Source organism: Podarcis tiliguerta (genome assembly GCF_965153285.1).
Source record: "Podarcis tiliguerta genome assembly, chromosome: 8".
NCBI classification, from domain to species: Eukaryota; Metazoa; Chordata; class Lepidosauria; order Squamata; family Lacertidae; genus Podarcis; species Podarcis tiliguerta.
In genome coordinates, this window is record NC_139541.1 from 69,409,086 (window position 1) to 69,421,952 (window position 12,867).

The 12,867-nt window shown below is 50.5% G+C and overlaps 1 protein-coding gene across 1 annotated transcript in view; it reads right to left on the reverse strand.

The window, feature by feature from the left end:
• The window catches only part of LOC310683544 (IgGFc-binding protein-like), a 61,279-nt gene that overhangs the window by 15,593 nt on the left and 32,819 nt on the right, over positions 1–12,867 (reverse strand). Inside the window, exons 10-13 of the mRNA XM_083453476.1 lie at positions 11,369–12,595; positions 10,118–10,330; positions 9,209–9,409; positions 6,953–7,566 (exon numbers count right to left, since the gene is read on the reverse strand). Coding sequence (XP_083309602.1) covers positions 6,953–7,566; positions 9,209–9,409; positions 10,118–10,330; positions 11,369–12,595 — 2,255 coding nt within the window. The remainder of the gene's footprint in view (positions 1–6,952; positions 7,567–9,208; positions 9,410–10,117; positions 10,331–11,368; positions 12,596–12,867) is intronic.

A 12,867-nucleotide genomic window follows, 5' to 3' on the forward strand; every position in this document is an offset into this window, starting at 1 on the left:
GTGACACAACTCAACGCGGAGGTACGTGCATCCAGGAAAAGGGAGGAGGAAACAGCTGCCGCCTACAAGGATCTCCAAGCCAGGTTGGAAGTGCTTTCTAAACAGGGGCAACCGGGACCCAAATCAGAGGGCATTGGGCTGGGGAGAAGAGGAGGCAGCCTTGTATCTCATTTCGATGGGAGTTTACAGCAGTACCCTAACTTCCGAGCAGACCTGCTGTTTGCGCTGGATCTGCTGGAAAAAGACTTTAGAGATGAGAGAGAGAAAGTGGGGTTTATCTTGTCCCATTTGCATGGGGAAGCCAAAGCGTGGCTGAGGAATTTGTGGAGAGATAAAGATCCGGCGCTCCAAGATGCGAATGCTTTCATTAAAGCGATGGATTCGTGTTTTTTTATCAAAGATAGACATCGATATTGCCAGAAAAGACATACATGGGCTCAAACAAGGCAGAGCCAGTGTGAGGCAGTACCATTCCCGCTTTTTTGGATTAGTGCATGCGCTGGGATGGGAGAAAGATTCTGCTCCAGTCAGAGACCTTTTTTGGGAAGGATTGAATGCAAATGTGAAAGATGAGATTGCAAGGGGGGAGAGACCAAAGAGCACTCAGCAAGTGGTCCAGCGGGCGCTGGAGATTGGGGTGCGTCTGGAAGAACGTCCATGGAACAGAGAAGAAGGACGTTGGGGACGTACGCCAGCGAGAGCTCCTCCCCTCTTTCCCAAGGATGCAGCGCGGGCACAATCCACACCTTCGCAGGGAGGGGGAGAAGAACCGATGGAGATTGGAGGCGCCAGGGCTCAGTCAGCTACCAGAGCCCTAACACCGGGAGCAGTCAAAGCGAAGCCTCCTAGAGGGAACAGGAAGTGCTACATCTGCGACAGTGCTCAGCACATGGCGAAAGAGTGTCCCCAGAGGCTCCATAAGCACACTGCAGCCTCTGCAACAGTCACAGACGCAACTCAGCAGAGAGAACCACAGCAGGGAAACGACGGAGTCTGGCTGGAGGAAGAGGCACTGGGGTCCAGCCAGACAAGTCAGTGAAGCAATCCCCAGAAATTTTGCAACCCACAGACCCCCTCCCACCCAAACCAGTGGTGCAGCTTACAGCATCGCTCCAACTGCCCAATGGACTCACTATGGAAGTGCCGATTACCATTGACTCTGGTAGTAACGCAGACTTCATAGGACTGGATTTTATTCAACAGCACAACATAGCACTACTGCCAGCCACGCTGCCTCTGAAGGTTGTCACGGTGGATGGCAGGGAATTGCTGGGGGGGCAGGTGGTGCAGCAAACGCCTCCGATGGTCATGCAAATTGGGAATCACCAAGAAGTCATCAGCTTCAATGTCACCCACCTGTCAGACACGCCTGTAGTATTGGGCATGAGTTGGCTGCACAGGCACAGCCCAGCATTGGCGTGGTACCAGCGCCAACTGACCTTCGGCTCCTCCTACTGTGCGGAACATTGCATTCTGCCTAGCCCGGAAGGGGAAGAGGATGACCCGCAGCTACAATTAGGCACGCTGCAAGCAGTGCCACTCAAGTATGCAGCGTTTTTGGAGGTTTTCTGCGAGAAAGAAGCGGACAAGCTGCCTCCCCACAGGCCCTATGACTGCAAGATTGACCTCCTGCCAGGGGCGACGCTGCCAACCGGGAAACTGTATTCCATGTCTGAAGACGAGATGCAGGAACTCAGGGAGTTCATAGACCTCAACTTGAAGCGCGGTTTCATCCGGGAGTCGAAGGCAGTGGGGGGCAGTCCTGTATTCTTTGTGAAGAAGAAGGACACGCCCCAAAAAAGACTTGTGGTAGACTTCAGAATTTTAAATTCCAAAACCAAGCCCACGGCCTTTCCCATGCCCAAAATAGACGACCTGCTCGCAACGGTGAGGAAAGGACGCGTTTTCACTAAGTTGGATCTGCGAGGGGCGTACAACCTGATTCGCATACGGGAGGGCGACGAGTGGAAGACTGCCATGTTCATGCCCCTGGGCACCTATGAATACAGAGTTATGCCCTTTGGATTACAAAATGGCTCTCACTGTTTTCAAGCCTTCATGCATCACGTACTGGCGGGTCTCCTCTACAAGAAATGCGTCTGCTTCCTGGACGACATCCTGATATTCTCCGAATCAGAGGAGACCCACGAGGGAGACGTCAAGGAAGTTCTGCAGAGACTGCAGGAGCATAGGTTGTACGCCAAGCTGGAGAAGTGCCAGTTCGACGTGAAGGAGGTAGATTTCCTGGGCTACAAGTTGTCGGACAGGGGGCTCGCCATGGACAGCGCCAAGGTTCGCGCAGTGTTGGACTGGAAGAGCCCGCGCAATCGGAAGGAGGTCCAGCGGTTTGTTGGTTTCGCCAACTTTTACCGCAAGTTCATCAAGGGGTTCGCGATGCAGACAGCGGCCATTACCAACACGCTCAGCTCCAAGAAGAAGAAGTTCATCTGGACGGAGCAAGCGGAGCAGTCCTTTCAGAAACTCAAGCGTCTCTTCTCGTCCGAAGAGCAGCTACTGCATGTGAATCCCAACAGACCGATGAGAGTTGAAACGGACGCCTCAGACAGAGCCGTGGGAGCAGTACTGTTGCAGCAAGACCCGCACGGGGACTGGAGACCGTGTGCCTTCTACTCCAGGAAGCTCAGCAAGTCAGAGCAGAACTACACCATCTGGGACAGGGAGTTGCTGGCCATTCATGCAGCATTCAAGGCGTGGCGGCACTTCCTCATCGGAGCCAAGCACACAGTGCAGGTCCGCACGGACCATAAGAACCTGGAGTACTGGCGCACGGCAAGGTTCCTGAACCAGAGGCACATACGGTGGGCGGAGTTCTTTGCGGATTTCGACTTCAGGATAGAGTACATCCCAGGCGACAACAACATCATGGCGGATGCACTGTCCAGAAAGCCGCAATACCTCGAAGAGGCGGCACCAGCAGCGGCCAAGCACATTTTCGCACCGAAAGCGTGGGCGTGCGCTTCAGCAACCGTGGACCTGGATGCTGTCCGTCGAGCGCTGCAGGAAGACCCCTTCGCACAAGCCAAGATGGAGGAGGTGCACAAGGGCACGGCGACGGACGATGAGTTCCAGATACGCGACGGATTGCTCATCCGCAGAGGGGCCCTCTACGTACCGGGAGACGACCTCCGCGCGAAAGTACTGCAGCAGTTGCACGACGCACCCACCGCCGGGCACTTTGGCAAAGAGAAGACGGCAGAATTAGTAGCCAGAGATTTTTGGTGGCCCAAGATGCGGGGGGAAGTCGCAGATTACGTCTCGAGGTGCGACACCTGCCAAAGGGCCAAGTCAGTGCACAAACCACCGGCGGGACTGCTCGAACCGCTGCAGACACCGAGCGAACCGTGGGAGAGGGTGGCCCTGGACTTTGTCACGGATTTACCCAGCTCGAGAGGCAAGACGGCTGTGCTAGTGGTGGTGGACATGTTCACCAAAATGGCCCACTTCATTCCGTGCGCGAAGGTGGCCACGGCGGAACAGACAGCCAAACTGTTCATAGACCACGTGTTCAGGGTTCACGGTCTGCCACGGTCTATCTTGTCCGACCGCGGGCGACAGTTCATCTCGAACTTCTGGCAGAAGCTGATGGGTTTCCTGAACGTCAAGATCAACCTAGCGTCGGCAAGACACCCGCAGACCAACGGACAAGCGGAGCGAGTCAACGCCATCATGCAGCAGTACCTGAGATGCTATGCAAATCAGCAGCCGGCGACATGGGTGGACTACCTGCCGCTAGCTGAGTTCGCCTACAACAACACGAAGCACGTGTCCACGGGGGTGACACCGTTCTTCGCCAACAACGGGAGGCATCCCAGAACCTTCCCGGGATTAGAGAGACTGGGGGAGGGGGAGCCACAGGCAGCGGAAGCCTTAGCGTCAGAGTTGCAGGAGGTTCACGAACAGCTTCGAAGGCAGTTAGAACTAGCAAAGCACGCATACAAACTGCAGGCTGACAAGCACAGAAGGGTTGGGGAAGACATACAGGTGGGAGACTGGGTTTGGTTGGCAGCCCAGGCAGTGCCGACCAGATCGTTAGCGAAGAAGAAGCTCGGACATAAGCAGCTAGGACCTTACAAAGTCGAGGCACAGATCAACCCAGTGGCCTTCCGGTTGACACTTCCGGAGGGATCCAGAATGCACCCAGTGTTCCATAGATCAGTACTCACGCCCTACAAAGCACCTCACAGGTTTCAGGAGCCGGGCACGGCACCAGACCCGCTCAGGGAGCAGCCCACAAGGAGGGGGTCGCCAAGAGGGGAACCCATCAACGAGGTCACAGAGATTTTAGACTCGAGATGGGGGGAAGAGGGAGTAGAATATTTTCTCGCCAGCGAAGGTACCCCGGCCAGCGCCAACCGTTGGGTGCCGGACTATGCCTTGGACGACCCTCTTCTCAAGGAAGAGTTTCACGCCTTGTTCCCACACAGGCCCATGCCAGCCGCGTATTTCGACGACTGGCTTTTCACACCCACACTTTCAGCCAGCACGTTCCAGGGGTTCACCTCGGACGAAGAACCGGCATTAGAAACACGTTCCCCGGAGGGATCGCCCTCGGGGGCTGCCTCAGACCGCTCTTATTGGTGGGACGATCGACCAGAGGAGCAGTGGAGCAGGAAGTTCCTGGGGGGTCCTTGGAAGGCAACGGCACCAGAGGTGACCGGGGGAGAGACGGACATGGACGTGCTGGGGGAGGACCTCGGGTTCGAGCACGGCGGCACAGAGATGGAAGCAGAGGAAATCGAGGTCGACGAGAGCACGGAGGACGAGCCGGACTTATCCGGCTGGAGGCACGCCAAGGGGGACGAACTGTATCCGCCATTCACCCCCACAACGACGGAGCACCCAGCACCCACACCTGAAGGAGGGGAGGGGGGAAGGGGGGCTTCGAGGGGGGGATGGATGTCAGGGGTTCAGGAGCAGAGGCACAGGGAAGGGAGGAAATGGAGAGCGAGGGGGAGGAGTCCGAAGGAAATGTCAGCAATGACAGCGGTCCGAGGTCTCTGAGTCTTTCCAGTGAATCGGATGATTCACAGAAAGGGGCTCCCATGGTCAGGGGAAGGGGGGTGCCCAGGGGGACACCCCAGGAAGAAGGGGCCAGAGGGGACTCAGAGAGCAGCAGTTGGAAATCCGGACCAGCGTCCACACCAGAGTGCAGTAGGGGGGAGGAGTCCCAGGCATTGGGATCAGGCGGCGCGCTGCCAGCGGGAGAACATGAGGGAGGATTGACCACGCCTCCGTCGGGGAGCGAGGAAACGGTCAAGAGGAAGGTTGAAGGCTGCGCGCGCACGCCAAGTTCAAATGTACAGGAGGGCGGCACAGTTGGCAGCCCTGATAGGGAGCCAGGTCCTAAAGCCCGCCGAAGAGAGAGGGAGGAGTCAGGGGGGTCAACGTCTGCGTCGGAAGAGTCCAGGAAGGAAGGAACCCCGGGGGGTAGCAGGACCCAGAGGAGAAAGGAGAGACGGAAGAGGTGGAGTAAGGCTAGAGTCTTAAACTGGTGTACAGGGGGCGGAGATTCAAATGGAGCTTCGCCGGTCTAAACCCTAGACGTAGAGCTGGGGCGCTGCGGCTTGGAAATGGAAATTGTACTTCAATAAAGACTTTTGTACATTACCACCGGCTAGCGTTGGTCCTCTGTGAGCTGGGACCAGGAGCCAGCTCTGACATCACCATATGAAGGAGTCGTTTAAAATCAGCAATTTCTACAAGAGATGGGACAGCAACCAGAGGTGCCGATTTGCATGTCTGAGCTGAACTTGAGACCAGCAGCTTATAAATTTCTTTGTTAGATCTGGGGTAGTTCAGTCGGTTCAAGCTGCACATTTGGCAAAAGATTCCAGCATTGCATGGGGGTTAGGCCAGATGACCTTGGTGGTTCCTTCCAACTATATCATTCTATGAATCTATGAATCTATGAATCACATCAGTGAAATGATATTAATCATAGTTCCCTCCTCACACAACTTTTTGGCCCTCATTACATCTGCAGGGTTGGCATGCCAAGTTTACATTTCTGCAGCAATTTGTAATCTTTTTTAAAAAGCTAATTTTAGTGCCAACTTCTCCCAATAAACACATTTTTGTTTGCAATTTTGAATATTGTACACAGTTTAAAGTGATTTTCCCTAATATGTGTTTCCATATGTTATTTTCAATACTACAGTATCTGCATTTACATTGCCCTAGTAAATGCATTTTTAAAGACATTATATGGTTGGAGAAGTGTGAATTCTGAAGGATGGCTGTGCTTCAGTTTGCATATTGTTTAGGAAACTGCTGATTTGGTAGGTAAAGGACCCCTGATCATTAGGTCCACTCGTGACCGACTCTGGGGTTGCGGCGCTCATCTTGCTTTATTCGCCGAGGGAGCTGGCGTACAGCTTCCGGGTCATGTGGCCAGCATGACTAAGCCGCTTCTGGTGAACCAGAGCAGCTCACGGAAATGGCGTTTACCTTCCCGCTGGAGTGGTACCTGTTTATCTACTTGCACTTTGACGTGCTTTCAAACTGCTAGGTTGGCAGGAGCAGGGACCGAGCAACGGGAGCTCACTCCGTCGCGGGGGTTCGAACCACTGACCTTCTGATCGACAAGTCCTAGGCTCTGTGGTTTAACCCACAGCACCACCCCTTTAAATGTGAACTAATTCCATTTCTGCATCCCTCAGTGCTACTGCCTTGTATCTTTCTTCCTTGTTGCTGGTATCCAGTATAACACAATACTGAACACAATTTCCTCATTCAGCACATTTTCCTGTCCTAGCCTCACATCCTTTAGCCTTGTAAACCACAACAGAAAGACTGTTGGCATTCTAACATTAAGAATCAGATGCAATGGCTCTGCCTGAGGACCTCATTGCACGTTGAGGTGCTGGTTGAACCAAAAATCAAGTGCTGAAGTTAAATCTGCCCCAATCTTCTTATCACCCGGCATATGTACCTTAATCTTCTGTGGATGTTCTTGGCTCAGACTGATGGTCATGCCATAGACCTCTAGTGTCACCACTTTGGTGAAGGACACCGCCTTGCTGCCTCGGTTGTTGTTCTCCACCGTGACCAAAAACGGGGTGAGAGTGGGGTCCTTGGAGCAGACTCCGGCCATTTGATAAATGCAGGTTCCCATGAAGTCAAATCTCTTTCCATCAAAGGTGGTGTAGTGAGGGTCTCCAGTTCCTATGCAGGTGGAATAGCTGATGGGATGACAGCCCCAAATGCCATTCACTAGGGCACATTTCTTGTTGGCCTTACAGGAGGACTTGGTGCACGTAACCTTTCCTAATTTGGAGTCACATGTGCAGCGAGTACGACAGCCTTCATCAGCCCAGAACTCCTCTCCTGCGCTGTAGCTCACCCCTTTGTAAATGCAAGGGCACTTCTCCACTGGGATGCAGGCTTCAGCACTAAGGACGTAGCCCTCGTCACACTGACAGGCCGCCACACAGGTATCATTGCACGTTTCGGGAGCAGTTTTGTCGGAACAGGTAGCTGGGCATGGAGTTCCACAGGACACAAAGTGGCTGTTTTCAGGGCAGGGTACTGGGGCTGAGGTGGGAACTGGAGGAATAAGAATGATCGAAGCTGGTCAGGTGTGATTAAAAAAAGTTAAGGAAAAACAAAGCTTATTCAAGGCTGCAGCCAGGAATGAAATGGTTCTGGGGCACACACTCTCTGCAGCAAATTTCCAAGTCAAACGTTTTACTATACAGTTGTACCTTTGATCCCAAACGCCTTGCGAGTCGAACTTTTTGGCTCCTGAATGCTGAAAACCCAGAATTGAGTGTTCCGGTTTTCAAATGTTATTTGGAACCTGAACGTCTGACACGGCTTCTGATTGTGTGCAGAAAGTTTCTGCAGCCAATCGGAAGCTGCTCCTCGGTTGTCGAACATTTTCAGAAGTCGAACAGACTTCTGGAATGGATTCTGTTCCACAACCAAGGTACAACTGTACTGCAATCATCTAGGGCCTTCTTCCAAGTCCCTTAAAGCTCCATTAGTAGGGTCTTTTTTGTTGTGGCACCTAACTTATTAAATGGCTTGTCAAGGAAGCTCCGTTAGGTCCCATCGCTCTACTGTGTCAGGCAAGAGGTAAACCTGGCTTTTATATTAGGCCATTGAAAATATTACGTAAAATTTCCTAGCACCATTCTACATTGTTTTGGGGTTATTGAGATTTGTTAAAAGGGTTGCTAATTTATTAACTGGAATGAATATTAGGAATTTTGTTCTGCTCTGTTTCTTGTATTGTTGCTTAGGCTTCTTGGGTCTCTTTGGAGAAATTGGTGGGATAGATTTTTAATGCATAATAGTGTTCTAGTTGCCGTGTCTCAAAAGGGCCACCTGGAGCAAGGAAAAGGACAAAAAGCAGCAGCTGAAATAGTTGAAGTGTCAGAAGCACCTTGCATAGGAGGACATGATATATTTGGTATTTTTAAAATGCAGGGAAAGTGGGGAGAAAAAAATATCTCCCATGTTGGTGAAACTAGGCCTTCTCAATGAAATTGATTTGAATGTGGCTCAGGACTGTAAAAAACAAACAATTAGATTTAGGCAGGGATGGTGGAATGGCTATTGCTTTATTCCCCTGTGGTCACAGAACACCACAATCTCCAGGCATCAGACAAATGTTCATACCTTACTCATGGAGGTTGGGGACAGGGGAAGCCATGTGACCTCAGGGACAGGGGCATGAGTTGACATCTTCCCAAAATGAAGCCTGTTGACCTTGGAAGGAGATGGGATTTGCAAGAAAAGGTTGCATCTTCACCCACAGGATGACCTCAAAGTTGATTCCTTTTTGCCACCCACAAAACCCTTGCATGCAGTTGCTGCTCTAATTAAGGATGGCAGGGTGAAAAAGTCTTTTGTGTCTTGGTTCGCGAGGCAGCAACTGAGTTGAAAACGTGAGAACCACTGGTATCAAGCTAAATTGCAGGCGAGGCTTGACACCCGCAAGGGCTCAAATTGGCCTCACTTGATTCTCTGAACACATCAATCCACGCCTCTCCTAACCCAGCTTTGGCAGCAGAGCTACTTCTGAATGCTCACAGCCTCCATCCCCTACAGTGCCTGAGGCTTTTCTTCTTGGCCTCACAAAAAGTCTTTCTGCACACAACCGTCCCTAATTTGGGGTAGCAATTGCAAATAATGTGACAGTCTTCATCAGCCCAGAACTCTTGCCCTGCATTGCAGTCCATACCTGTCGAAGTGCTGGGGCAGCTCTCGACTGGGACGCATTTCTCATCATTAAGGATGTATCCTTCATCGCACTGGCATATTTCCACACAGGCATCTGTGCATTCATTGGGAGCAGTTCTGTCTGAACATGTGGCTGGGCAGGGATTCCCACAGGTCTCGAAGTGGCTGTTCTCAGGACAGTCTATTGGGGGGTCAGTGGGACCTGAAGGAACGCAATGTTCAAAAGTAGTCAGGTGTGATTACATATTTTAAAAATCAAGAAAAGCAAAGTAAATCAAGGCTCCAGTAAGGATGTAAAAGTTTGAGGGAGTAAAAGTCCCTCTTTCCTTCGAGTCAATAATTGTTGTTGTTGTTGTTGTTGTTGTTGTTGTTGTTGTTTATACACCCCACCCATCTGAGTGGGTTGCCCCAGCCACTCTGGGCAGCTTCCAGCATATATAAAACCATAGTTAAACATTAAACCTTAAAAAGCTTCCCTATACAGGGCTGCCTTCAGATGTTTCCTAAATGTTATGTAATTACTCATCTCCTTAACATTAAATGGGAGGGCATTCCACAGGGCGGGCGCCACCACCAATAAGGCCCTCTACTTGGTTCCCTGTAAGCTTCTTTTCTTGCAGGGAGGGAACTGCCAGAAGGCCCTCGGAGCTGGACCTCAGTGTCTGGGCTGAACTATGGGGGAGAAGACACTCCTTCAGGTATACAAGGCTGAGGCTGTTTAGGGCTTTAAAAGTCAGCACCAACACTTTGAATTGTGCTAGGAAATGTACTGGGAGCCAATGTAGGTCTTTCAAAGACTGGTGTTATATGGTCTCAGCAGTCAAATGTTATACTCCCTATGTAATTTGGCGTAAGAGAGTCTGGCCGTCTTCATGAGCCCAGGACTCCCGCCCTGCATTGCAGTTCATACCCATAGAAGTGTTGGTGCAGCTCTCCACTGGGATGCACTTCTCATCACTGAGGACATAGCCTCTATTGCACTGGCAGATTTCCACACAGGTCTCTGTGCACTCAGAGGGAGCAGTTCTGTGAGAGCAGGTGGCTGGGCAGGGACTTCCACAGGCCTCAAAATGGCTGTTCTCAGGGCAGGATAATGGAGCCACGGTTGTGTCTGGATCAAACACTGATAAAAAAATGGTCAGGTGAGTTCTCAGTATAATAATAATAATAATAATAATAATAATAATAATAATAATATATTATTTATTTATTTATTTATACCGCGCCCATCTGACTGGGTTTTCCCAGCCACTCTGGGCGGCTTACAACAATTAGTCATTCATAATTCCTTCACTTCTGAGGAACATTTTTCTATTGACATATTAGCTTGTAGTTTTGTGTCCCAGCACTTTAATTCATTGTAGCTCAGTGACACAGGAAATAAACTGGGTACAAACAGGAACTGCCAGATGGGTTCCAATCAGCAGTCTTCAAATTGTGACATTAGCCTTATTTTTATGTCATTTGTGCTTTTGTGGCATGGGAATATTTGTGGCAACTGTTGGGACAGCTCACTGCGCTTTTTTCACCCTTAGTATTATTATGTAAAATTGGTCACATTTTCCACAGAACCTAGCTACAAATGAAGGTTTTGGGAATGATATTGTGTCACCAAAAGCATGTGTACAGTTCTGTGCACACTTTACCCTATGCATTTTTGTAAACATGTGTGGATTTCAATGGGCGGTTGTGTTTTGGTTTGTGTATTGTTCTGGAAAGTGTAAATTGCGTAGGTTCATCTTTGAATGTGATCAAATTGAATTTCTCCCCCCATCCCTAGTTCAAATGTGGCAATAATTTCATCTGTGGGATTCCAAAGTGAAGGAGCCACATACAGATTACAGTCAAGACTGGGGCACAAAAAGAAAAGAGTTGCAGTAGAAGGGAGAAGCAGTGGCTGTGGGGGGCATTTCTGAGGCAGAAAAACAACACAGAATTTTTTGTAAGTCCACCTATCCAAGAGTCAAGACCAGGCTTCCTCAACCTCAGCCCTCCAGATGTTTTGAGACTACAATTCCCATCGTCCCTGACCACTGGTCCTGCTAGCTAGGGATCATGGGAGTTGTAGGCCAAAGACATCTGGAGGGCTGAGGTTAAGGAAGCCTGGTCAAGACTATTGTCAACTATTAGTTCACTCCCCAGCACCCTATTCGATACTTACCAGATGAGCAAAGGGCTATGGAGCCATAGCCATCGCGGAATGAGCCTCCAAAAATGAAGAGTCCAAAAGGAGTGCTGGGGTGCTCCAGGGAGAGGGAACTAGCTTTTCTGCCCAAGCTGAGCTGAGCGGAGGAGTATTCAGTGGCCAGGATTGGTCTCCACTGGATGTTTTCAACAGCCCTCTTCTCTAATGTGATCTCACTGGTTTCTGAGGTTTTGGCTATAATAACTGCATAATTATCAAACCCGGCCATTCCCTCAATGCGGTATGACCTACAGTAGCTTGTCAGTGGAGGAACATTGATGAGGAACGGGTCATAGATCGTTCTTCCTCTTGATGCACCAGCAAAGAAGAGAAGGACTTGGATTCCTCTGTCAGCTGAGATGTAAAGTGCCCGAGAGGGCTGGATGCTCAACTGAATAGCTTCTCCAGCTCTCATATTATAGTTTCCTGCTGTGGGTCCAGATTGATATGTGACTGAAGTGTTTTGGGATGCAACAATATACGCCATATCGTATCTGCTCTGGAAGGACACTGGGGGCACAAGGAAGGCGGCACCCCAGCGTGAAACGGGCAGGAGCTGCTCGACAACATGGTCACAGTGTGTGTGGTTCTTGGCACAGCTGTGCCCACTCAAGACAGCCACAGGTCCACTTGATTCAACCTTGGTGCCAGATAGATCCTGCAAGCTTTGCAGCTGGATTGCTTGGAAGGCCTTGAGGTTAACAACCAGAATGCTCCCGGCCGGATAAACACGTCCTTTGAATGTCACAGACCCTGTCAAATGGATGTTGACCCTAGTGGCTGCTTGATAGGCCACAACCGCAAACTCCTTGAAGGTGTCTGCCATTTCACCCACTGGGGTTACCACATAATACAACGTACCCAGTTGCTCGACTGGGTACACTACCATGGCACCAGTTGAATAGTCCTTGTGGCTGCGGGAAAAGACAGAGATGTCATGGTTTGCTCGGATCGTCACAGCCCTGTCAAAGGTGTCCGTCCCCACCATCTCTGTGGAAGCTGGAAGCTCAATGGACACAGTTTCCCCTTCATTGACAGGAACGGTGTTCTGGAATGTAGCTTTGTTTGATGTGACCGTGACGGTGGTTGCAGGATAGTACCCAGTGATGAGCAACTCAAGCTTAGTATTGCGTCGATTCTGTTTGATGTTGAGCATGAAGGCTGTGACAAATTCCTTTCCTTGGGAACTTGCTGTACACGGCCCTGAGAGGAGGAAAATAGAAACGGATTGAAAATAGTATTGCAAGTCTTGTTCACAAATATATATGGAATGGTGTGGCCACATTTGGAATAATATATACTGGGGAAGAACCCCATACAGCTATGAGCATCTGAATAATCACATGGAGTAAGTGGATAGTGAAATTTACTTCCCTCTCTCATGAAACTAGGACCCAGACTTGTCGTGAGAGATAGCTCAGTTGGTAGAGTGTGAAACTCTTACTCTCAGGCCCATGAGTTTGAGCCCCATGTTG